The 27,424-nt window shown below is 45.5% G+C and overlaps 1 protein-coding gene across 2 annotated transcripts in view; it reads right to left on the bottom strand.

Moving 5' to 3' along the window:
- The window catches only part of DGKG (diacylglycerol kinase gamma), a 285,515-nt gene that overhangs the window by 212,874 nt on the left and 45,217 nt on the right, over window positions 1–27,424 (bottom strand). Inside the window, exon 2 of one of the 2 annotated variants that reach the window (XM_045296401.1) lies at window positions 12,318–12,627. In XM_045296401.1, coding sequence (XP_045152336.1) covers window positions 12,318–12,384 — 67 coding nt within the window. In that variant the 5' untranslated portion in view covers window positions 12,385–12,627. Of the gene's footprint in view, window positions 1–12,317; window positions 12,628–27,424 lie in introns of those variants that run through there. The other variant, XM_045296402.1, reaches the window with a different exon arrangement.

Below are 27,424 nucleotides of genomic sequence, written 5' to 3'. Positions count from 1 at the left end.
TATGACGACTAAGAACCATAATGAAGAGAGAAGGCTTTGGCTTATCTGAGAACTTTTTATGATACTAAACATTTGTGATTCATCATAATTATCTGAGTGACTGGTATGGTTGACTTATATCGGTAAAGTCTGTATTGCTATAAAAATCACCCACTTTTTCTGCAAATAAGTGGGTCTCATCAGTCGCATTCAAGTAAACGTGGAGAAACTGGATGAGCCAACCTTGACCTTCTTGCAACTAAAACTGTGGTCCCTGGGTCAACAACATCATTAGCACCTGGGAGCTTTTTAGAAATGCCAAACCTCACTCCTACCCTAGACCAATTGATTCGGAATCCGTATTTTAACAAGACCTGCAGGGGATTGGTGTGCAGATTAGAGTTTGAGGGGCACTGGTCTACAGTGGCATCTTTCCCTTCCTCTAGATTCTGTGACGACTGGTGGGCAAATTTCAGTATCACTAATGGAGAAGGCCAGCTCTTTTAAAAGAGAAGTGGTTGTCTTTCCTCGTTTTCTATGATTCCCATATTAAAATGGACAGGTTTGGATTTTGAGCAGTAAATTACCTACCTCTTAAAGTCAAAACTTTGCCGCAATCTGATTCTAATCAAATATACTTTCTGATAGCCTACTTCACTAATTTATTCTCTTAATTTTTTTCCCTCCTCAAAAATGTGCTCTATTATAACTGAATTGGCATGCATAAACAACCACACCATTTTAAACCAGCAGTTGAAAGTGAAGGTCTACTAAGCTTGTGTTTACTTTGTTAGACTGAATGGAGACAAACTGAATGCACACTGGATTTGGGAGACTTTGGGTTTCACCCTGCTCTGCCTGGGGCAAGTCACTGACGTTGTTTTAGACTTGGTGTTCTTGGTGAGAAGACTGTACGATTTGAGGGGTTGGCATTGTGGACATCTGAAATTTCTCCCAATTTTAATTGTTCCGCAAAGTGCAAGCAACCACTGACTGATCTAAGAAATGTTTGACATACTTTCTTGGAGAATTAAAAGCCCAAATGGATGCTTCATTGATTTTCTCTCTACTTTTTCTTTCTGGATAAATTAGGGACATCTGTCTCTAATGTATCACAGAAGTTTTTAAAAATTATAATCACAACAAAATAGAGGAGAAAATAAAGTCTCAAATGAGAGATCAGGATTGGAAAAACAATAAGTCAATGGGATCTCTGCTTGAAGCTATTAGGACCAGGGCAGGAGCAACCATGACCACGTGCTCATGCCTTTTGGGATAGAAAAGACACCTGTCTATTGGAAAGGATAATGCAGACCACCTGATTAATCTGCTGCTTTATTTCCCCCCAGAGCATCCATTAGGGGCCCTGGCAGTACTGTCCAGTAAGGGTCAGCTGCTAACTGCAAAGCCAAACCAGCATTTCAAACCTACCAGTCACTCTGAGGAGAGAGATTGAGTTATCTGCTATTGTAAACACTTGTAGCCTCAGAAACCCTATAGAGAGCCACTGTGAGTGAAAATGAGAAGAAACTGCTGCAAATATCTATTAGCTATTGGCATTCAGAATGTACACAGTCCGAATCCAGGAAAATGAGAGGTTGTCAAAAATAAAATGGAGCCAGCAAGCCCTGCCCCACGGAGGCAACCCAAGAAGGAAAAAGAGAGAGTGAGGGTCTAGACCAGGGGTGTCAAACTGGCGGCGTGGGCCGCATGCGGCCCCCAAGGTAATTTTTTGTGGCCTGTGATGCTCTGAAATAAAATGAAGAGAGAAAAAATTGTTATGAAGAAAACAGTGCTTAGGGGAGATCGAGGCAATACTGTACATACAATTCCCTCATTAACCCTTTAACTACTGAAGACGAGTAGACACGTGGCCCAGGGCCTTTCCTGGGGGCCTGTGGATGGGTATAAATGTGCTGACTCAGTTCCGGTGACGTTTGGAAGCGATATGTCTGCCACTCTCGGTCTCACGTCATGTAAACAGATCCCAGTAGCGAAAAGGTTAAAAAGGGCACTCTGGGTTGTGCTATTATGAATCATACCTAGTGGCAGCGCTAGTTAACATTTTTAGAGGGAAGCCATTACGATTGTGCATCACGTTTGTCAGCTGTCCAACATTTTGTGTTTTTTATTAGTTACTTGGTTATATTTTCTGGTCACAACATAAGAGGTAAGTGAAAACTAGTAGGAGGAAAGTGCTGGCAAGTTTCAGATAAAAAAGAATAATTTTCGTTTTATAAATATATTAAATAAAGTCAATGCTTAAATAAAAGCAATTTTATAGTGTTTTAATTATCTATAATCCTAAATCCTCTCTTCAAAATATAAATTTAGCAAAATGTATAAGTGTGATGAGGCCTGCATGAATCTTGCCTGTTGCACCAAATGGCCCATGTTTTAATTGAGCTTGACACGCCTGGTCTAGATGCCCTGGCAGCACACCAGACCCCGAGGATGATGTCCCTGCACAAACCTGCAAAGGCACAGAGAGAACTGTAGAGCTGACAACAGCTCGTGACAAAATGTCCCCTCTCTGGAGCATCCCGAGACTTAGTTAGGTCTGAGCCTCCTACGGCGGGGTGAACCAAGAAAGAAACATAACAGATCAGCAATGAGAGCAAAGCAAAGCCACCAAGCCCCTGAGGAGCCCCCAAATAGACGTCAGGCTAGGAGGGACAGTTCCTGGAATTCCCCTGAGACCAGTGGGGAGACAGTCATAACGGTCAGTGGACAGACCTGGAATTATGTATGCTTTCTTTGCTAGTTATTATTTTCCCCCTCTTTTTATTCGATCTTTTGTATTCTTTTTGTTTTGTCTCTGTTGTTGGTTTGCATGGGAAGCAAGTTCAAGGAGAAAGCAAAGAGACTGACAGCCCCGAAGGGATTTGGAGGGAGGAGGAAGTGGGAGAAGGGAGCGGTGAGCAAACAATGCCATAGACAGGGGAACAACTAGGGAATTAAAATCAACAACAAGGAGGACATAGAGATCCCGGGAGTGTTGGAGCAATAGCAATCTAGCTGAGAGGAATTACTAAGAGGCAGAAGAAGGGAAGCAAAGCTATGGATAGAGGTATAAACATAGGTGTGTACATATGTAAATATTTTAATACAAAAATAAGAAGTATTGGCCTATGTACATATATTTATGTGGCAATACACTGAGGGAGTAGATGGACTTTGGGCCTCTGCTCAAGCTCTCCCTCAATGCAAGAACACTTTGTCCTAACAACCTGGCATTCTGTGATGCTCACTCTCCTGGCACAATCGCTGAAGACAAAACTGGATGCATAAGCAAATGTGGTGAATAAAGCAGATGGTGTCCGGTGATCAAAAGATATAGCATCTGGGATCTTAAAGGCATGAAGTTAAACAAGTGGCCATCTAGCAGAGAAGCAACAAGCCCACATGGAGGAAGCACACCAGGCTGTGTGATCATGAGGTGTCGACGGAATTGGGTAACAGGCTTCAGAAGACCCAAAACAAACAACAAACAAATCATATTGCTGAGAATGAAGGGTTCGGAGCAGAGACCCCCAAACCCATCTGTAGACAATGGGACATCTCCTCACAGAAGGGTCACAGGAAAGGGATGAGCCAATCAAGGCGCAGTATAGCACCAATGAAACACATAATATTCCTCTGGTTCCTTGAGTCTTCCTCACCCCCCACTATCATGACCACAGTCCTGTCTTTCACAGCAGGTTAGACCAGAGAAAGTGAACAGGTACAGATAAGCAATAAGAGCTCACGACACATGGAATCCAGGTCAGATTAACCCCTCAGGCACAGAATTGGGAGTAGTATTCCCAGGAGAGTAGGGGCAAGGTGGAGAGAGGAGGGGAGAAAAGGGGAACCAAGCAACACATAATCACCCCTCACCCACCTACCCCCTGCAGGGAGACGGACAACAGAAACCATGGGGGAAGGGAAAAGCAGTTGGTGTAAAATATGAAAATAACAATAATTCATAATTTATCAAGGGGTCATGAGGGTGGGGGAGAGGGAAAAAAGAGGAGCTGATATCAAGGGCTCAAGTAGAAAGTAAATATTTAGAAAATAATGATGACAACATATGTGCAAATATGCTTGATACAATTGATGTATGGATTGTTATGAGAGCTATAAGAGCCCTCAATAAAACTATGTTAAAACTAAGCTAAAATTAAATGGGATTCATAAAGATTGATATCCAAGGAATTCATGAGCTTAAACGAACTAGTAGTGGCCATTTGAATCAGACAACCATATGGTTCACTATGCCAGGATGAACATTTCCAGAGGAATGGCATCACCTTCATTGTCAAAGGGCACCTGACCCACGCCATGGTAATCTCCATGGTATCATATGCCTGTGACAGTTGGACAGTGAATAAGGAAGTCCACAGCAGACTGGATGCCTCTGAATTGTGGTGTTGGAGAAGAATACTGGACTGCTAAAAGGACAAACAGATCTGCCTTGGAAGAAGGAAGGTCCGAGTACTCCTTAGAGGCAAGGATGGCAAGACTTTGTCTTACATACTTTGGGCGTATTGTCAAGAGGGACCATGTTTGGAGAAGGACGTCATGTTTGGGAAAGTGGAGGGTTTGGCACAAATGAGGAAGGACCTCAGAGAAATGGATTAAAACAGTGGCTGCAATGATGGGCTGAGGTGCAGGAAAAATTGTGAGGATAGCGCAGGACGGTGTTCCGTTCCATTGTGCACAGGGGTGCAACAGATCCGATGGCACCTAACAACAGCAACATCTTAAAGTACAACGCTGTCTGTGAGAGGATCGTATCTATGCACATACAAAGACATATAGTCAATACAACTATTATTCAGATTTATGCACCAACCGCTAAAGCGAGTGAAGAAAACATTGAAGAATTCTGCCAGCATCTTCAGTCTGAAATTGATCAAACATGCAATCAAGATGCATTGCTAATTATTGACGACTGGTATGCAAAAGTTGGAAACAGGAAGGGACAGTAATGGGAACCTGGGGATAACACAATAGAAGTTTGCAAGACCAATGATTTTTGCATCACAAATATCTTTTTTTAGCAACAAGAATGATTATACATGTGGATTTCTTCAGAAATTTTATTTCGCAGAAATAAAATTGACTACACACATGGGAGGAGATGATGGAGAAGCTCGTTATCAGCAGCGAAAACCAGACCAGGAATGACTGTGGAGCAGACTATCAACAGCCAAAGTATGACAGGGTATAATCCACCTAAATTTTGAGAACCTCTCAAGAACAGATTTGACACTAGTGACAGAGACCTGATGCGCTGTGGGATGACATCAAGAGCACCATACAGGAAGAAAGCAAAAGGTCATCCAAAAGTCAGGAAAGAGAAGATCAGAGTGTGTGTCAGAAGAGACTCAGAGATTGCTCTTGATTGTTTCATCGTCACTGCCATCGAACCGATTCAGACCCGCAGTGAACCTCCAGAACGGGGTCGAACTGCTTCTGTGGCGTCTGAGACTGTAACTCTTCATGGGAGTCAAAAGATTCATCGTTTTCTCATGGAGCAGCTGGTGGTTTTGAACTGCTGACCTGTGCTTAGCAACCCAAAGTGTAACCCACTATGCCCCCAGGACCCTACCCTGTGATCAGAGCAGCTGAAGCAAATGGAAGCAGTAACGAAGTAAAGGAGCCGAGCCACAAAATGTATGGCCCTCCCCGAAAGACAAAGTAAAGTATTATAATGAAGTGTGCAAAGACGCAATGTTAGAAAAGCAAACAGGAAGAACATGCTTAGCACATGTTAACCTGGAAAAAAACTGAAGAAAAAAATCCAACTCTCAAGTTACAATATTAAAATATCCTAGTGGCAACATATTGAAAATGCAGGAAGTATCAGAGGAAGATGGAAGGAATGCACAGAGCTATCATACCCACATTCCACCATGTTGATGCTCAACCATTTCAAGAAGAAGCTCATGATCACGAACCAAGGACAGTGCAGGAGGAGGCTCAAACTGCACTGAAAGCATTAACAAAACAAGGCTCTAGGAATCGGAAGAATTACAATGGAAATGTTTCACAAGCTGATGAAGCACTGGAAGCACTCACTCTCTTATGCCAAGACATTTGGAAGACAGGTATCTGGCCACTCAACTGGAAAAGAGCCATATTTGTACCCATCCCAAGGAAAAGTGACCTCAAAGAACGTGGAAATTATCTAACAATATTATTAGTATCACATGCAAGTAAAACCTTACTGATGTTCATTCAACAATGGTTGCAGCCATACATTGACAACCAGCTGCCAGAAACTCAGGCAGGATTCAGAAGAGGGCATGAAACAAGGGATATCATTTCTGATGTCAGATGTATCTTGGCTGAAAGCAGAGAAGCCCAGAAATATGTTTATTTGTGTCCTGTGTAGGAACAATGAGGTACCAGATATTCTGGGTGGTCAGGCATCCTACCTTAAGCCTCGGGCATTGTGGAACAGAAACTAACATCCCCTATGTTCCTTGTCCAAATTTCTGACCAACAGAATATTGGGGGAAAAAACAAAATGAAGCAGTTTTGGTAGAAAGCTGCAACATGTTGTAGAAGTGAAATAAGCAACATACAAAATATTATATAATGTATATTCTTGTCTGATGTACATACAAATACATATATACATATATATTTATACCTACAATTAATAAAAGCATTGTAGTAGAGGTTGTCACTGGAAGATAGGATCCTCAGTAGCTTTGATTCGTATCTCCTCAATTTTATATAAAAAAGCTTCATCAGTTTTTTGCTATGCACTTTACATGGTTTATTTCTTTTCAGGTGACTAAGACAAATATGTGCATACACACATACATATGAGGGGGCTTCAAAAGGTTCATGATAAAAAGAGAATTAAAAAAATAATAGAACTGTTCTTCCAACTTTTTTGAAGGCCTTTCATATTCTATTTCACAACATCGTTGGAGACGTACAGATAGAAAAGTATCTTCCGGAGAAGGTGCAGGTTTTATGCTACCTCAGTGGAACTTTCCAAGAGGCCCTGGTCTTGAAATCCTTGACTTCAATGGTAGGGGTTGGTTTTCCGTATTGTCTAGTAACTGCACTGCAGAAAGTTCTCGATTCTCAGGCTGTACATTTCAGTTATTTTGCTACTGTGTTGCTCCTGTTGATGTGATTATGGAAGAACAGCTGCTGGGGCAATGCAGTCTGGCTAAATATCAGAATGCATCTAAAATTGGTACAAATCACTTTTTCAGGGTTTTCTCTGAGGATTGCTGTATTTTTATGCAAATAACATGCACATTACGTCTTTGCAAACCATGCAACCCCCGCGTGTTGTTTCCATAAATGTGCTACACCAATATTTTTTACATGCTGCCACTTTCACTGTAACTTTCCCCCCTCGTCCAAGGGGCTGAATGTTACCAGGATAAACTTGATATCATGGTAGCTCCATGTAGGATAGGCATTTTCCTAAGCCAAGGACAACCAATGGGGACCTGAATAAGCCCAAGATGGAAATGGGATACCATGTTGAAACCAAAGAGTATGAATGCAGGAAGAGGGAGAAGTTAGAAATTTAAAAAATTAATTTTTTTCCCTAGGCCTAAAGCCACAGGACAAGATACTGTTTTAATTTTTAATGCTTTCATAAGTCTTAATCTGAAACATAATTTTTAATCATCAAGTCTTTGAATTCAGTAAGTTACAATCACTAGAAGAAACTGTTCTGGTCTTAAAACGGCCCATTTAGTTTAATTTATCATTATCATCATTTAACTACTTCACTACTGAAACTCTCCCAAGTCTGATGTTTCATCACCACCGTCATTAAAATTTCTCAGAGCTGCTGGCAGATGCCCTCTGTAACTTTTTAAACAGCTGCCAGCATCTTCCTCTTCACCACTAGCGTTCTGCTGACACAATCCTGGTCTTCCTAAAGTCATTGAGGATGGTTGCCGGGGTTGTTTTCTGCCACGCAGAAGTCATCCACTTGCAGTACTTCTGTATTCTGTAAACGTGGCCTCATTGTGTGAGTCATGAGCTCCGGACGGCATCCATTCACCTCACCCTCTACTCACTGAAGCCTTGAACCAATGGTTGACAGCTCTGTCTAGTGGCTGCAGGTTAGAGGTAAGGCACTAGGGATGAATGCTTTATGGACACCGGTTGAGTTAATAAAACGTTGAATATTTTTCCCTTTTTGAGTGGCCATCATGTTGAAAATTAGTAAAGCTTTCTTCTCAAAGAATGCTCCCTACCTGCCCCTGTAATATTTGTCTACACATACTTCCATAAGATCAGATTTCATTCGTCCTTATTACACTGAGCAACCACACTGTGGCAATTTCTACACTGGGCATGGCAACTCCCTTAGAAATCATCAGTGGCTAACTTCCACCCCCTCAGAGTGCAACCAAGAACCACAGCAAAGCAAGCACTCTCAGCCCAGTGTTGTCATGATACGGTTCTTCTACCTCAGTAGCAAAGGTCCTGGGAGCTGGAATGTTGAAAATCATCAGCTTCTAGTCTATATGATCACGTCTATTGCAGATATATGCGCTCAGAAGATTTCTAATAACACACTCTCAGAAGTTGACCATCTGCTGCTCCCAGTCATCCAGAAGTTGTTGGCTGCTAGTGGTTCCTATTCTCACGGAAGGGCCATTTCTTGTCACAGATGTAGAAATCCAGGTGAAACTCACTTTGGGAATTGGGAGTCCTCTTTCATTTTCCAGAAGCTCACTTGGAGCCCAATTGGACAGTAGAGACAGGTTGACTTGGTTCCCTTTAAGAGATAATTCACTCTTTCAAGTCATTCTCCACCTCAGGCCATTTTGCTTTGGCCTCCTGGTGCCCTCATTTCCACAGATCCATTGGCCTCATCTTTCTCTCCATTTCCAATGAACAACTCTCCTACTACAAACGCTCCACTATTGTTCTGTTACCTGTTTCTTCTACCCTTGCGATGACTTTGTTTTAAATTGACAATTTAGGATTTGTGTTTAATTCCTGGCATCGTCCTAAAGGGTTCTAAGACTAAGATTTATAAATGGAAAAAAATGTGTTCAATATAATCGATAAATGGCCAGTGTTATTAGACATTTCAAAAGTCAAGTATAGGGCTATGGGTGTACAAGAAGCAAGTCTTTTTATATGCTTGCAAGCATAATACTAAGGTGACTTATGATTATTGATCAAAGACCTTGGCGCTAATAAGATATAATTAGATATAAAATAGCAGATCTAATGTAGCTTAATGATCTCACTTAAGATGACCTGATAGGGTTTTCCCATTCAACTACTGGGTCAATGGCAATCTTATATCAGTTTTGCTTTGTTGACTGCTCCTATAAAGGCAGAATCAAGGATGACTGTGGTGATTGAACCAGTACTGATCAAATTGAGTTTTCTATTGATGTCACTTATGCCATTTCTTATGCTTTATTTATGTTTCCAATTGACAGTGTCTGGTTTATGGAGAGACTTCACCCATTCAAGGTTCCAATGAATGAAATGACTCAAGGGTGATGGGCATATAATTATGAGCTTAAATGAAAAGAAACAAATGCACAGTCCAGTGGTTGCTTCTCCAGTGACCGGGGCACTGCCAAACACAATCCACACCTTCTGGACCATGGCTTTGACCTTTATTGTACAAGTACAATCGGAAGCCTCAGCTTCAGACTATTGAACGACGGTGCTTGAGGCTGAAATTCACTTCTGAAAATGTCACGCGATATGCATGGCATATGCATGGGTGTGCTATGCCAGAACTTTTCTTTTCCCTGATTTTGGAGTTGCCATGGTTTGTGTGTGTGTGTGTGTGTGTGTGTGTGTGTGTGTGTAATTTACATGGGCTTGCTATTTGCAAAACATGAGGCAATCATTTTCTAAGAGTTATATCTTCTTTCCTCTCCTGTTAGAACAATAGGATAGGAGCCCTGGAAATGCAGTAGGTTAACTGAAAGGTTGGTGGTTCAAACCCACCAGTGGCTCTGCAGGAGAACATCATGAGCATCTCAACACCACTATTCCAAAACCATCCGGACCAGCTCTGCACAGAGTCACCGTCTTGAAGTTAACTGTCCTGCCTTCCTTTTGTTCCATTCCCCCAAAGTTAGCATTTCTTCATTGCTGCCCTCATTAGTTTAGTCTCCTTCTTCAGCTCAGACTAGGCTTCATCCAAAAGTTCCTGTCAGACTGCCCTGACCTGGCCAGCTCCCTGGTTCCGTCAACCTGCACACAGCCCAGATTCAGGACTCCCAATTCAGCTTCTGCCACCTCTATCTAAACTCTACACCTTGACACACTGGCCTCAGGCCTCCTGCTAGCATCCTCTCTCCCGCTGTCCTCTTTCTCTTCCTCCTCCTCCTCTTCCTCTCCGCCCCAGCCCAGAAACTCTCCCTATCACCCTGTGCACACCTTCCTCCTTTGTGGCCCTCTGCTTGGGCTTCCGGTTTTCCTTCCTCTCCCAGCTACCACCCCAATCTCACACCTCTCTCCTTCACAAAGTTCACCCAGCAAATGCACTCCCCTCCCCTACGATACCAGCCTCCCTGCTTTACATCCCCTCCTCACTGGTGGGTTCAGCGGTGCCCCCTCTGCCAGCAGCCGTTTGCCTGCCCCCTCCATGTGCGTCGAGAGCACATTTCCTATCCCCGACGAGATTTGGATTCCTCGAGGCAGGGCCTTTCCTTCCTGCTGACTCTTCACTCCTGACAGACAGAACAGAATTGAATTCACCCTGGAGGGTGATTCCCGGCTCCTTGTCAATATGTTCTAGGGCGTTTCTCTAATTCCATTGAGGTTAGACAGGAGTGCAGGGTCCCAGGAGAGAGACTGTGGACCGTGGGGCGCACATGGAGACACAGGACGGGGAGGACTGGAAGGGACATAAGATCACGGACCCCAACCTTACTTCACACACCAGGAGGCAGAGGCTCAGAAATGTTAGCGGGGGCTGTCAAATCACAGAGAGCAGGGGCCATCTCTGATTCCCAGCCCAGAGCTGGGAGTTGCAGGAGAGCCTCCTGCCCCGTGGGGGGGTTGAAGGGGCTGGCATGGGGCCATTGCAGGGGGATCTGTGCACGCTCTGTGGGGCAGGCTGACACGTCCCAGGCGTATGAAGGCATCCTGTGATTCATGTGAAGGAGACCGCGGTTGGAACAGAGTGTGGGGGAGACCGCGGTTGGAACAGAGTGTGGGGAAGGCAGGGCGGCTTAGAGCCCTGTAGTATTCATGGCGCACGGACAGCGTGCAGCGGGCAGTGGGCGCTCCGGCCACAGTTCACACAGTCCGCAGCCGCCAGTCATGTTCAGACTGGCCAGGAGCTGGTGGGGGCGGCTTGGTGCTTCATGGCAGGCTTCAGCTCGCCTTCAATTCCTGCCTAAGGCACCACACTCATCACCCTTCTCCTGGCGGCGGCTTGATGAGCACGCTTCAGCAGCGCTTTCAGACGAAGCTGGACTTCCAGACTAGTAGCTGCCAGAGCACAGTCCTCAACCGATCGTGGGGACCAGCGACGTTTTGCTCTGGAGCACCAGGAGTCGGGAGCAAACCTTGAGGCTGCTAACCACCGCGTGGAGGAGCGCTGGTGGCGTGGTGGTCACGCGCAGGGCTGCTCACCGCGACGTCAGGAGAAAGACGTGGCTGTTGGATTCCGTAATGGGCGACAGTGTTGGAGGCGCACAGGGTCGTTCCATCCCGCCCTGCAGGACCGCTCTGAGTCGACATCGCCTCGATGGCCGTGAGCTTGAGGCGTCTGAACAACAGCGAGGAGGCAGCTGAGTGCCTGCACGCGAGACGGAGTCTAACAACCCAGACACGGCGCCTGGGAGCAACGGACAGCACACACAGGGCCCCCCCCCCCACAAGTTCAAGCCTTCCCAGGGCAAAGCCATGAAGGAGACAGGCTTACAGGAGAATGCCGTCGCTACTGAAGGAGACCACTGGATGCAAGCGCAAAGCCATATTGCACGACTGGGTAACGTTGCTACCTGTTCCGGGGTGCAGCTGGGGAGAGCTTTTCATGATCTCTGATATTACAGGTTGACAATCCAGGCTTTCTGGATGAACTCAACCACCCTGCTCCAAATGATAGTACAGTTTATCTGTGACCTTTTTAACCCGATTTTTCCCCCCATACATATTCCAAATTTCTATGGTACAGACATAGTATTTTTAGAACCTGGAAATAATTAAATTCTTATGTTTAAGGACAACTGACAGTGTTTATAAGGAAACAAATGCCGCCGAGCTTGACCTTATTCCCTGTGATTTTGCAACGATTCCACTGCTCTGTTCTCCAGAGGCCGATCTCCCCAGCCAAGAGAAAACCCCAGCCCAAGGCAGCCCATCCCTTGACTCACATTCTGCGTATTTCTGAAGTTGGTCAAATTCTTCGGCAGTGAGGGAGACGCACCGATCTTCACTCATCTTTATTTGACGTGTGGGGGCCTGGAGGCCAGAGTGGAGTTTCGCTCACCAGGGGAAAGGTGGAGCCCACCGCAGGGCCTCACTCATTGCCGGTGTGGAATGGACAGGCCCTGGTGGTCGCAGAGGCCCACATGCCCGATGACCATGGCGACTCCTCTCAGAAGGTGACAAGGAACCTGTGCCGCTCCTCCAGCAGCATGCTGCTGTCTTCGGTCAAGGACAGTTCAAACAGCTGGCTTCTTCCTGGGCAGAAGCAGAAGAGACATTGCGCGTGCGAGTGTTAGGATCGCTAGTCATCGGCGGAGGAAGGACAGGGACGGCGGCCTGGGGGAAGGATTAGCTCGATGAGAAATTCTCTTCTCTATTGCTTCCTAAATTCTACCTAGATGGCTGCCTGCCTTCCTTTAGTGAGCCATTTGGAGCATATACCCCGAAGGCTGGCTGTGTCCGACTTCCACATGCATGCGAGGAGAAGGAAAATACCATGACTTGGGTCAGGTGCCCCTGAGTCCACAAACGTAACAGCCTCGCTTTTCAACACTCTAAAAGAGGTCCTCATGCAGCAGACGGACCCAGTGCAATCATGGCGCTGGGGAGAGCACTGCCAGTCCCGTGGCCTGCCGAAAGAACAAGTCCGTCTCGGAGGAAGTGCGGTCGGAATGCTCCTGAGAGGCAAGGATGGGGAGACTTCATCTCAGGCTCTTTGGGCATTCATCAGGAGCAACCAGTCCCTGAGAAGGACAATGCGCTTGGGAAAGAGGAGGGAGGCCCTCAACAAGATGGGGTGACACCACGGCTGCAACAGTGGGCTCACACGGAAGACCGGTCGTGAGGATGGTGCGGGAGCCGGGGGTGTGGGTCTGATGTACACAAGGCCCTTAGGAGTCGAAACTGACTGGATGGCACCAAACAACAACAACGACAAGGCTGGCTAACAGCCTAGCACAGCGGTTCTCAGCCTGTGGGTCGCGACCCCTTTGGGGGTCGACCGAGCCTTTCACAGGGGTCGCCCAATTCAGCACAGTAGCAAAATGACAGTGATGAAGTAGCGACGAATAATGTTATGGTTGCGGGGGTGGGGGCACCACCACATGAAGACCTGTATGAACAGGTCGCGGCGTGAGGAAGGCAGAGAACCGCTCTGCTAGCGAACGGATCAGTGAACTGTTTCTCATCACCACAAATACAGAGGACGCTACGTGAAGGCAAGTTGGCCTTCCGCTGACCAGCCTGATGGAAGGCGGGTGGCTGGTTCGTCACACTTCGGTGTGCTTTTTCCTGGAGAGTCTCCTATCATGGTACATTTTAAAAATCGGTTTATTAGGGGCTCATCCAACTCTTAGCACAATCCATACATAGATCAATTGTGCAAAACCCACTTGTACATTCATTGCCCTCATCATTCTCAAAACATCCACTCTCCACCCAAGCACCTGGCATCAGCTCCTCATTTTTCCCCTCCCTTCCTACTTCCCCCTCCCTCATGAACCCCTCATAATTTACAAATCATTACTTTGTCATATCTTGCACTGTCCTACGTCTCCCTTCACCCACTTTTCTGTTGTCCGTCCCCCAGGGTTATATGTAGATCCTTGTCATCGGTTCCCCGTTTCTAACCCACCAGTCATGTTAACAGTTTCTTGGGTTGTGAAATTAATGTAGTGAGTTAGGACCAGCGTATAAAAACCCGAGGTAGGCTAGAATGGAACAGAAAGTATCAAAGAGCATCTCCCGTGGTCAGGGTCAGTGCTGTTTCAGGAGACTTTTCTTTCAGTTACATGTGTATGTGTTTGTCATAACACAAAATGAATTTCTTACTCTGAGTGGAAGTTACAAAAAAATAAACCAGAGAAAGAAGAAAATGTTCTGAAATTGGTTGTGGTGATGATGGTACAACTCTTCTTAAGAGGATTGAACTATTAAATTATATGATATGTGAATTGTATGCCAATACAACTATTAAGAAATAAGACTGGAAAGTCACTAAACTGGAGGGAAGAGAAATAAACACCAGGGAAGCACAGGCTTGATTGTTTCCAAAGAGAAAGCCCAGTTTGAGCAAAATAGGATCACGCTGGGGCTCAGGGCTCACGGGCCATGAGGAATGGTCTGGAGGGGCCGGCTGAGAGGACCGTGGAGATGCATTGTTGGACAGTTCTGCGGAGGAGTCTCCTGGCGGCACCAACGGTTGTATTTGAGTCCTCACCTAAACGTTGGTGGTTTGAACCCATTCCGTGGCACCACGAGAGACAGGCCTGGCAATCAGCTGCAGTAGCAGTGACAGCCCAGAAAGACTTGGGGGTGCTTCTACTGTGTAACACACGTGGTTCCAGGAACTGAAATGGGCTAGAAGATAATGCTGTGTCAGTGTGTGTGTGGCCAGGGGTCTGTAGGCTTGACTAGTGTGCACCAGGAGGGCTGAAGCGGGGCTGAAGGAGGATTCCTGAGAGAGAGTGAGAGATTCTGGCGTTGTGAGGAAGACTTTTCAACAGCCAGAACGCTCCAACAGTTCTCCAGACAGTTGACAAGGGATCTTTGCATGCCTGGGAACACTCAAGGGCTCGCTTCTCTCCTCACAAAGCTCCACTCTCTTCTTGATTCTCTGGGGGGCTGGGAGTTGCTCCTCGGCTCCTGCTTTTGCCAAAGCCCCCAGGGACCTAGCAGACAGAGCGAGCAGGTGCCTTTGAAACCCTTCCTTGCTTCATCCGCCCTGTCCGCAGCCTTTGACTCGGCTGAAAGCTTCTCCTTGGAACTCTTCACCCTCTCTTACTCTTTTCAGTGTTACTTCCCAGAGACTGGTCGCCCCTTCTTTTATCACGGTTAGGAGCCCTCGTAGCATAATGGGTTACACATTGGCTAACCCAAGGTCAGCAGTTCAAAACCACCAGTGGTTCTGAGGGAGAAAGATGAGGCTTTCATCTCCCATAAAGAGTGTCAGTCTCTGAAACCCACAGGGGTAGCTCTACCCTGTCTTATGGGGTCGCTATGAGTCAGGCAGTGCATTGTTTAAAAGTTTAAAGAAATCACTTTTTAAATATTTGTGCTTCCAAATTTCCATCCTTGGCCCTGTCCCCAGGCTACCTCCTTTCTCGGAGGATGTCCCCCACGTTCACAATCTCCATGACTCCCAGGCATGCATGTTGTTCCAGTTCTGACCAGGCCAGAATACCCTGCTGTCTACTGTCATGTCCTTGTATGGCCTGACCTCCCCAGCCCAGCACCCTCCCATGCCCCCATGTTGGTCTGTCTCTGTATTCTCGTCATGCCTCCAGAGGAGCAGACACCCATGAGGGAACCTGAGGGCCATCCTACACTGCTGTCCATCTCTCCTGATAAATGCATTCCCTGTGAGCTCCCTCCCCTCCATGTGCCTGCCATTCATTAACGCAGACCCTCATCACCTCTTCCCGTTCTTTGCCAAGAGCCTCCTGACCAGGCTCCCTGCCTTGAGTTGTGTTCTTCTCTCCTTTGTCGGCTTCCTAAATTGCCAATGAGATTTCATCTCTCCCTGTAATAAAATTCTTCCGTGGTTTCTATAGAGGAAGATTTAATTTTCTCTTCATGATACAGAAAGCTATTCATGATTCGGCCCCTGCTTATCAGTTTGGTCCAAATGTGAGGGGAGGCCTTTAGAAGCATTTTTCACTATAGCCATCGTTCACCATTACAACTGCAATCACCATAGCTGCTGCTATCATGCAATGGACACTGATTTTACACTGTGCTATTTAAGAACCCGAGGGGTGCAGCAGTGAAGTGCTTGGCTGCTAACCCAAAGGCTGGTGGTTCAAACCCATCAAACTCAAACCAAACTCACTGTCATTGAATCTATTCCAATTCATAGTGACCCTATAGGACTGGGTAAAACTGCCCGTGAGTTTGCAAGGCTGTCTTATGGGAGTAGAAAGCCTCACCTATTTTCCCAAGGAGCAGCTGGTGGTTTCAAATGGCTGATCCTGTGGTTAGCAGCCGAACGTGTCACCACTACCCTTCAGGGCTCCTTTCAAAGGCACCGGTCACAGGAAAAAGTGGTGGCCCTCTGCTTCAGCCTGGAGACCCTACAGGCAGTTCTACTCTGTGCAATAGGCTTGTGATGAGCCAGAATCCATTCAGCGGCCGTGGGTTTTAGTTTGGTTTATTTGCTGTCTGTAAGTTATCAACTTTAATCTTCAGAATCACCGTGTAAATGAAGGGCAGCAAACAGCGAGCATGTGCGCTGCTAACCAGAAGGATGGAGGGGTGAGTTCCCCCAGAGGCTCCTGGGCAGAAATGGCTTGGCGTCTGCTTCCAAAAATCAGCCAATGAAAACCCCAGGGCGGGCCCCCTGGGCTTCACACAGAGAAGTCCTGAGGGGCCTTGCCATTGGGGAAAGTGACTAGCTCCTGTTTTGCAGATGAGAAAGTTGAAGCGTGGTCTTTAGTAAATTTGGTGAGGAGAAAAACAAAAACAACAAACCAACAGTGCTTGGTGTTGTTCAAGAATGCTTCCTTGGGGGTGTAATGGGTATGTGTCAGGCGGCTAACAGCAAGGTCAGCAGTTTGAAATCACTAGCAGCTCTGTGGGAGAAAGATGAGGCTTTCTACTTATAAAGAGACACAGCCCCCGAAATCCACAGGGGGAACTTCTACCTTGTCCTATTGGGTCACTCAGGATGAGCCGGGAGCAACTCGATGGCAGTGAGATCGAGCATACTTTCTACGGTGATCTGGGACATGCTGCGTGATACAACAAGCACAGCATTTGACCCTGGAAAGTAGGAAATCTGAAGTCTGGCGTTAGTTCTTTTTCTCTTTTCAAAATTTCTTGAACTTTAGTCTCTTACCCCAAAACAGGGATGCCCCAGACACACTTATAACCTGAGGACTTAAGCTGGAAAGCACAAGGTGTTGGAGGTAGAAGGAGCCAGCTGTACCAAGAGCGGTGTACTGTTGGCTGGTGAACAAACAAGGTCTGAGTGCATCAGCACCCTGGATGCCGTATTAACATATGTATTATCCCAGGAACCCTGTGATGGCCAATCTGCTATATTCTGTTAATGTTCATTTATATTAGGCTGTATCTCAAAGGTGTGTCACCATTGGGGCTCATCCTCTTGAAACTATGTTATTTGTTGCCTTATTATTCAGTAAATGAAACCCAGGGATGTTGAGCCTACAGGGAAAAAACTATCATAGGGGTTTGGGGGCGGGGGATATAGAGGGGCGGGGGAGATAAGAGGGAGATGATGCCAAGAAGTCCAGGAAAGAAAAGTATGTTTTAAAAACATGTATGATTATGGAAGAATTCTACAATCATGCTTGACAGATTGAATTATGGAAGGATATGACATATGTATTGGCTGCCAAGTTACGGCAAAAAAAAAAAAAAGAGGCACAGACTCAGGAATGGGTTTTGGGCTCCCACTAAATCCTAGCTCCTACTTAAGAACAATCGGTTCTTATATCATGGCCCTGCTACATACTTGCACTTTCATGAAGTGGTCACTGAAGATAAGGGTGCTACAGCAAGGGGTGAAGAAGAAGCCATAAGGTGCTCAGCTATCAATTGGAATAGTGTCTTGTATTCAAATAAAACAGGTCTTGTATTCACTCAAATAAGGGAGGGGTCAACTCAGTCCACACGGAAGAAGCACACCAGCTGTGCAATCCAAAGATGACAATTACAAATCTTGAATATAGTGAGGAGAAAGGCATCAGAGCAAAAATTATGAACACCCAATTTGTGGAGGGCGATGGGGGACAGTGAGAGCCCCAAACCCATCTGCAGAGAATCCGGTCAGACTGAGCCACTGGCAGATACGCTCCAGCCACAGGCAAGAGTCTCCATCAGCCTTACGATCAAGTGGAGACCATTGTAACCTTGATTATGCTAGACTGACCTGGACACTTGGTAAGTTGAGCACCCTATAGACTCCACCTGGATTCATTCTGGATAAAAGTATTTCTTACTGGTTCCATGACAGAAATGTTTTCCTTGGCTTTTTGGTTATTGTTGGGGGAAGTGTCTTTTCTTTCTTACGCATTATTAGCGTTTTCTGCTGTACACCATTACGTTTTTATCCTTACCACTGTAACGTGATTTTGTTTTCGATTGCCTTCTGTTGGGTCTCCCTGCTGTGAAGCACAGGAGTGGAAAAATAACTATAATAATGGATACAAGGGGCTATAGAGAAGACAGGCATGGGGAGGGGTGGAGATAGGGCAGGAAAGGGGACTTATTTGGGGAGTAACTAATGAAGATGAGCGTGGGGAGAGAGCACTAGAACAGAGTGTGATTCCATGAATCATCTTAAAGGCGATTTGACGGTGGGGGAGGGGAAATGCTCTAAAATTGATGTGGGGTGATTGTACAATTCTCCGTGATGTGATTGAGTGATTGAAATACTGAATTATAGGATTTGTAAATTCTTGCAAATGAAACTAGAAAAAATTCCCTTCTGAGATATTTAAATTTGTTCTAATTTTTAATATTTTCTGCTTTCTTTGTGACCGAGGTTTTACTTTGTTATTCTTGTTAGATTTGCTTGTTTGTTTTTAAATGTTTTTCTTTATATGAAAACCTGACTATATAAATCTATAGAGATAGTAACTGTATTAATGGTTCCTTAGGGGGTAAGGCTGGGAGGTTGGGGGAAAGGGGGACCTAATAACGATGAGAACAAGAATGAAGAAAATGTTCTAAAACTGATTGTGATGATGCCTGAACTTCTTGATGTGATTGAACTATTGATTGGTATAACATGCGCGTTACATGCCAATGCAACTGTTGGGAGAAAAAATTACTCGGTGGTTGTTAGGATTTAAAGGTATTGATACACGCGCATGCGCACACACACACACACACACACACACACACACACACACACACACACCCAATAACAACAACAAAAGCCAAACAAACTAAAGACCCATTTAGCACAAGCTTGTCACATAGTAGGCACTCTATAAGTAATTATCATTCTCATCCTATTGTAATTATATTTTAAAAACCCATGAAACGAGTGCCAAGTTGATTGAGATCCACAGCGACCCCGTGTGTTGCAGCGTAGAACTGCACTCCAATGGGTTTGCAAGGCAGTGAGTGACCTTTCAGAAGCAAGATCACTTTTTTCCAAGACAAAGAAGAGTTGGCTGTTTTGAACAGCCAACTTTCCCATTAGTAGCTGAGCACGCAACCACTCAAATTGTAAAAATAACACCTCTTAATACTTGTGGAGTGTGGGGCAACAGAAAGGTTTTTCCCCGGGTTGCTATCTGCTTGCCAGCTCATTGCGCAGTCAGCTGCTTAGAGGTATTCTCCCTGAGGACATCAGCCCTCAGAGCAATCAGACAGTACTGTCTGTCCCACCATAGATGGGGCTCGTGCCTTACTGATAAGGATAGTGATTGTTTCCCTGAGGGAGAGCCCAGAGACAAAGTCAAGCCAGCTCAAGAAGGAGCTAGGTTAGCCTGCCATATTGAATCTAGGATCCGTCCATCTTGTCACATGTCGACCGCTAGTCCCTCCCCTTCCTATTGCGTGTACACCCCTAGATGGACCCCTTCCTGGGACTCCTATGCCTTACCCTTCCCATTGGTTGTATTGCCTATGGTACAGCCCCTTCCTGTTACGTAGGTGGTTACCTGTGACCAGAGGGGCTTGCACGCCCCCCTAAGTATATATAAGCCTTGGATAGAAACAGATTTTGTCTCTCTTCCTCCCGCTCTCTGCAAGGACCTGGCTGCCGAGCTCATGGCCTTCCCCGAGGAGGAGAGCAGGCTACTATGAACGGTGTCTCACTCCTTCATTTTATCTCCTTTTTCTCTCTCTCTCTCCCCTATCTTCTATGACTTTCCTATAATCTATATATTATCGCCGTCCAGTTGTGCATACGGACCCCACAGTGGTTGTTAGAGGCTAGTTTACTCTAACAGTGGAGTTTACAAAATCAGCCAGCAGCAGCTGGGGAAAGTATCTCCAATGTTGTATATTAAGTTTAGGAACCTGACCTTATCTAAGCCAGGTTGGTATAACTTTCTTATTACTTATCAAAATCATATCCACTGGTTTTAGCTTCCACCGATGATCCTTGATTGGGTTAATTTTTACTATGAGTGGTTTTTAAAATTCTAGCCTTCCTTCTGTAAGCATGCGTTGGGAATTCCACTGTAAAAGAGGACGTCCCCTTTACTGACATCAGCTTACATACATACAAACAGATGTAGACAGACCCTTCTAGCCAATGGATTGTAATCGGATTCTTATCTTACCAGCTTACCTTCCTTTATAAAAATGTACTTATTGTGAGTTTGCTTTAAATCTTTGGATGCACAGAAATAAGCTCCCCAACTTAATGCCATATTCAGGAGTTTGTGTTTTTATGAGCGCCAAGGGGAGGGGAGGAGGTGTCTGTCATTAATTGTTTTCATTCTCAAACTCTGGCACACGTAGCCTGGGGAGGCTTATGCAAGGCAGTTGTCTGTCTCCATCCATCCATCCATCTGACAAGTCCCAAGTTCATATGGATTCCAGCCTAAGACCACAGGGTTAATTCTACTCTTCTCCTTGTCCATCTCTTTAAATGTCCTTTTGCAGCAGGGAGAGATTTTGCTTCCATTAACTACAACACACTGATTTGCTGGCTCCTAGACTACAAAGAAGCGTTTCAGGATGGCTGGGCCATACGTCTGTGAAATGCAAGGAAGAGTTGAATATGTTTCTGCAGATGTTTTGTCCTTAAACTCCGTGTTCCAAAGTGATTTGGGTTAGTTCCTTCCCACTTCCATTTGGTTCTTTTTGAATTGCACGTTAGGGTCCTCCCGTTGACTCCACACGGAAGGACTATTCAGAGAAGTGCGGCTGTCACTCATTGCTCTGCTTCTCCACCCACCTCCTTTCCCCCTCATCCCCCCACCCATCCTCATTCATCTAGCTTCTCCTTCCTTTCTTTTGCACAAACGGGTAGAAACTGGAACGTATTTCTTTTCTTACTTCCTCGATTTTCTCACACAGATGGTGGCATATGATTGTCTATTAAACTGTTTCCCCCCACAACTCCATAGTTCTTAACTATGCTAGTGGACCCTCCTGTGTCGGGGATAGGCACAGAGATAGTTCATCAACACACTCGCTGGCAAGAGCAGTGATGCTGATGTATAGAGGGAAGTGCGGGGCCATCCCATGTGTCTGAAGGAGGCCCAGGGGGTCAGACTAAGCTTCCCGAGGGGGTGGATGCCCTCACTGATGAGGTGTGAGACAGTAATGAGGTATAAGCCATAGGAATTCAGCAAATAGTCACATAATTATATCATACTCCCTCTGGGGCTCCATGCTTGGCTTCCCTGTAGATGGCAGGGGCACAGTCTCTCTTCCATCAGGCAAGATCAGGGCTCTGAGACCTTGCCTGGCAACCCAGACAGCATCTGTGGACTGTGCTCCCCACAGCGCCTCCCCTCTGATAGAGATGATGGCTCCTGCTCACGAGGCTGGCTCAGCCCACATCACTTGATGGTTCTCTTTCAGCATCTGCCCTGCCACTCCCCTCTTACAGCGCTTTATGAGTAGGATCCAGCTTATTACCACCCAAGCATCGTTCCTGACAGAAAGCAAACTGGAATAGGACTTTCTAAATAAAACCTAGATTGGATATTGTCTGGCTCATGTGGGAAAAGAGCATTTATCTCGCTTCAGCTCTGCCACTCTGAACAACTGCTGCAGCTCCCTGGGCCTCCGTTTCCTTGTCTATAAAATGAAGGGGTTGGACTAATGGTTTCGAACTCATTTTCCAGCTCTGCGATTTGATCGCCTGGATCAAACTCTATTTGCTCTCTACAGATGTCAGCCTGGAAATCACACGTCAGAGAGAAGACGGCAGACTCAATGGGTATCCAGCTGCATCCCAGGTCTCTCTATTCATCAAACAAATCAGGCACAAATCCAAGAGCAAACACCTCCTCCCCTCCCCTTGGCGCTCATAAAAACACAAACTCCTGAATATGGCATTAAGTTGGGGAGCTTATTTCTGTGCATCCAAAGATTTAAAGCAAACTCACAATAAGTACATTTTTATAAAGGAAGGTAAGCTGGGAAGATAAGAATGCGTCTCTCTCCCCTGATTTTGGACATCACATCCTGGTAACTGCCCCAGTGCGGAGCCTCTGTTCCTGCGGCCCTTCTCTAGCCCTGGAACCCCCACACAGCCTTCAATTCGAATGTACCCACTATGCCACCAGCGCCGTGCAGCAGACAACTGACTCAGCAGCCTCGTGCACGGCACGCTGACCTGTGCTCCGGAAGGAGAGTTTTAGTGGCTCATTTTCCAGAAGTAGATCACCAGATCTTCCTCCCACGGCACCTCTGGGTTGACTGAAAGTCCAACCTTTCCATTAGCAGCAGCATGTCCTGACTGCTTGCCCCACTTGGGAACTCCCACCTACTCCAAGAAGCCCCCTTTAATTGCCCAGACTGGGTAGGATCCTTCTTTTCCTTTATCCAGGGGCATCTTGGGCTTCTCTCCATCACTGCACGTAACACAGTACGCTGCACTTGCCAGTCCCCTCCCCTGTTCAACCCCGAGGGCCTTCCGGTTAGGAACAGCATCCTATTTGCTGTGGAGCTCCGGTTACTATGGGATTTCTAACGGTTTATCACTGGACCTCTAGAGAAAGATCCTGTCACACCTGCCTGCACCTCCCAGCAGCAAAAGGACTTGATGCTAACAAAGAATTGGAGAGGAGCAAAAGAAACGAGCGTGGGTAAAACTGTTGATACTGTAATTCGTGAGTCATTTTACCTTATAATAAAAACACATGAATCAATACATACTAGGATGAACTATAAACTTATCATTGACTTAAGCACTTTATTATGCTTAACCTGGCAGGTAGTATGTCACATGCTACTTGAATAGCATGAATGCCCCAGTGAGGTGTCATTATGGTGACAGTCTGTTACATGGACGCAGCCCCACAACCATGCCTCTGCATACGGCGCTTTTCTCCATACTGTCCCCAGGAACCTGGGCTGGGCTGGGCTGGGGCTTGCTTTCACCAAGAAAATGCAGTGGAAGTAACACTGTGCCCGCTTCAAATCTAAGCCTCAAAATAGCCTGCAGGCTTTCACGTTGGTGCTTTTGAGCACTGGATTGCATGTAAGACGTTCAGCTCCCTTGTTAGAGACACCACATTGAAACTGCACGGAGTCACAAGGGCAGAGGGAGGTGATACCATTAGATGGAGAAAAATGGCGCAGCCCATGGGGTGACATGTACTGAGCCTAGATAGAAGACCTCCATCAAACATACCAGTCAGCCCTCCGTCATTTCTGCCATCTGAGCTTCTGTGCTGGGCATGTGAGACAAGAAGCCATGTTGAAATGTGCAGCCTGAGTGGACATGATGGGTCGTAGACAGAAACTGTCCCTGCTGGGCCCTGCTGCATTATATTGCGCAGAGTAAGAAAATGACTTGAGTCACCACGCATGACGGTAGTTCGCTGTCATAATAGACAACTAAAACAGCTATGCAAGTGCTTTGGGCACAGATTCCATGTGCTTCTGCCTAGGTATATATACATGCACGTATCTTTGTATATATACATACATGCAACATAGCATCCATGGTTCGTGCTTGAACTACAACTTGTTCATGCCCTAAGATTTACTCATTGGCAAATTAAAGAGCTAGATGCCTTTGATTACAAATACATTGCATGATGACAACCTGTGGGGTTAACTAAATATCCTCCACAATTAATATGATAATGATGAAGTGAACTCTGATTTCTCATTAGAAAGCAAAAATAGCAGTAGCTGAAAACCACGACTGATTTCAAACCAGCCGGACTCTGTGATGTTCACCAAGTGACCTTCCCAGGTCACAGGCTTCTTCTAGCCGTCTGCCTGAGTGTGGGGGCAGGAGGAGCCTGGCAGAGCAGCTGAGCACTTACGAACAGCCTGACTTCCCAGATGACCAAATTAGAGCCCTCAGGAAAGTTAGTCATGCGCTAAATGAGGTTTATGAATAGCACATGTGAGTAATCCCCAGCATATATAGTCCTTATACACGTGTAAAAATAAACGTCTTGGGTTTGGGTGGTACCCATGGAGCCCTGAGGGTGTGCGTAGTATGTTACAAGTTGGGCTGCCAACTACAAGGTCAGCAGTTCGAAACCATCAACTGCTCTGCGGGAGAAAGAGGAGGTTTCCTGCTCCTGAAAGGTTTGGTCTCAGAAATCCAAAGGTGCAGTTCGACTCTGTCCTATAGGGTCACTGCGAGTCAGAACCAACCTGATGGCAGTGAGTTCGATTTTACTGCTCATTGGTGGCCTCAAAATGCATGTGAGAATTCCTGCTCTCAGGAGGAGGTGTGAAGAGATCAGGTTGAACAGCAACACCCAACTGCAGAGGGCAGCCAGTGCCTGGGAGAGGCTTGTGGGCAGCTCTTGGGAGAAGCTGAGACCTGCTATGAAGGAGGGTGCCTGTGCCACAGACGTGCAGTATCAGGCTGGAGAGTAGTTAGAGCCCGGTGATAGCCAATCTTGAGGGTAGATCATTTATTTATTTATTTATTTATTTATTCATCCGTTCAACAAATCACTGCAGTAACAGACAATAGCAAGCAACCTTCCTCGAAAGACCATGTGGTAGTCATATAATCATCTGTCAATTTGAGGATTAAGAGCAAAGGGGTGGAGTCTAGTCTGTTAATCCGGTCATAGCCAATGAGGCCTCTGTGTGGGCATGGCCTTCTCCTGAGAATTCTGGGAACTCCTGTATTTTTCCTCCTCAGAGACAGAGATCCTTTTCTCTCTCTGTTCACTCCCTTGGAGACACATGGATTTAACCCCGATGCAGCCTTGGGAACTGGAGAAGCCATGTAGAGACTCCTGCCAGCACTGAGATGCTTACAGTGCCACTGGATCCAAAGACTTTGTACCTACTGGCCTGTGACCGTCCTGCATTCAGTGTCATTGCATGTGTTTCGTGAGTCTGAAGAGGACTTTATAGATTGGTATCGGATATATGGGCTAATGTTGGACTTATGGGCTTGAACTGGACTGGGTTGGGATGCTTTCTTAATGTACAATTAACCTTTATATAAAACTCTCTTATACACATGTCAGTGAATTTGTTTCTCTAGTCTACTCAGACTAACACAGACCACAATGCATCTAATGTTTTCTACACTTCACTTGTAATAGTCAATAGGCCCTATGGAGGAAATATTATTTATATCTATATATAGACATCGTTTTTAAATGGTTTTATTCAGACATAATTCACATATCATAAAATTTAATAGTTCAATCCTATCAAGAAGAGTTGTACAAGCATTACCACAGTCAATTCTAGAACATTGCATTCTTTCTTGGGCTTCTTGTGACTAGCTCCCCATTTCCCCCCAGCCTTCCCTGTCCTGCCCCAAAGAAACCATTAATCCAGTTACTGTCACCCATCCTGGATTTCATATGCTGAAAAACATACAAAAATAACAAAAAAGCTACCAACCACAAAATAAAATAGAGAAAAACCTCAATAGAAAGGAAGCAGAGCATATTAAAAACTAGAACTTAAAAATGGGTCAAAAGGGAAATCAAATGCTAAGGTGTTAAATTTTAACCTAATTACATCTGCAATAATCCACTTTCCAGTGCACTCTGCATGATAGCGAGGCTCTTCACACCCCTAGTTTCTGCTCAGAGGAGATTCACCAGAGGTTTAATCTACCTGTATTTCCTGTCACTGATTTTTAAACTGAAACAACTTTTTCAAGCTCAAATAAATTACATTGTAACCTAACTAGGTTTATTATAATCATCTCTACGATGCTCTGTCTGAGCATAAGGCTATTCACATCGCTTGATACGGTCAGAGGGGATTCACCAGAGGCTTAATCTAATGTGTGGACCCCTGCAAATGGGTTTTGGGCGTCCACTCTCATCCATAGCCTTCTGCAAACCAGGTGTTAACAATTTAAGCTCTACTTTCATTTCCTCCTTTGGTTACGGATTATATTATTACAATCCTTGGATCACACAGGCTGGAGAGCTTCTTCCATGTGGACTTAGCTGACACCCCATGAAGATGGCTCCTTGTTTGAATTCAATCTTTTAAGATCCCAGGTGCTATTTATTTATTTGTACCTGGGAACCACCTGGTGTTGTCACCATATTTTTTATAGCATTCATGTGAAGAAGTTATTTTTAATGTCTGTTTTATAGCTATAGAAACTGGTCCAGTGTGATTCTCCCAAGTTTACCCATTAGTAAGTGACAAAGTTGGTATTTGAACCCAAGTCTGTTTATTTCTAAAGACCACAGTCTTTCTTTTTCACCATAACACCTCTGGATAAATAAGTATTGAGTATCTTTGTACCAAGGAACCTTGGTGGTTAGTTGTTATTCACTGGTTTGCTAACTCCAAGGTCAGCAGTTCAAAACTACCAGTAGATCGGTGGAGTAAAGATGAGGCTTTTTACTCCTGTAAAGAGTGACAGTCTCAGAAACCCACAGGGGCAGTTCTACCCTGTCCTGTCAGGTCACTATGCGCCAGAATTGCTTTGATGGCAGTGAGTTTAGTTTTCTGGGTTTAGACTTACATGCCAGGCCCTGTCCTAGGTGCTAATGCCTGTGGTAGCTATCCTAAACCACTATCCTCACATTGGAAGGCAAACTGGATGCCAGAGGAAAAATCACATCATGGTCCTGAAAAATCAATGTTATTTCAGGTGGGTGGGTGGTGGAGTGCAATTGGGTGGGGATGACAATATATTAAAATGAACACAAAATGAAATGGTTTCAAATTATTCAGGAATCTTGGAAGTCAAATATAAAAGTCAAAAACCATATATATTGAAAACATGGCCAAGTAGCCAGAGCTCTGTAAAACCCTCTTCAAATAAAACGCTCAAAAGAGCAGAAAAGACCGAAGACCTTGAGTTCTAAACCTCCCTGTAAGAACAGAAGTCTCTACCCGTGACAGCTTGCTATTTCAGAGGGAGGAATCAGAGCCAAGTATCACCAGTCCCTCCCCCAAAGCGGCAGATTCTGGGCTTCCCTGGGGG

This window comes from Echinops telfairi, unplaced genomic scaffold (assembly GCF_000313985.2).
Source record: "Echinops telfairi isolate 266 unplaced genomic scaffold, ASM31398v2 ScPeMD7_7407;HRSCAF=8445, whole genome shotgun sequence".
Classification (NCBI taxonomy): Eukaryota; Metazoa; Chordata; class Mammalia; order Afrosoricida; family Tenrecidae; genus Echinops; species Echinops telfairi.
Note: the sequence above shows the minus strand (reverse complement) of the source record. Positions and strands in the feature narration are given on the sequence as shown.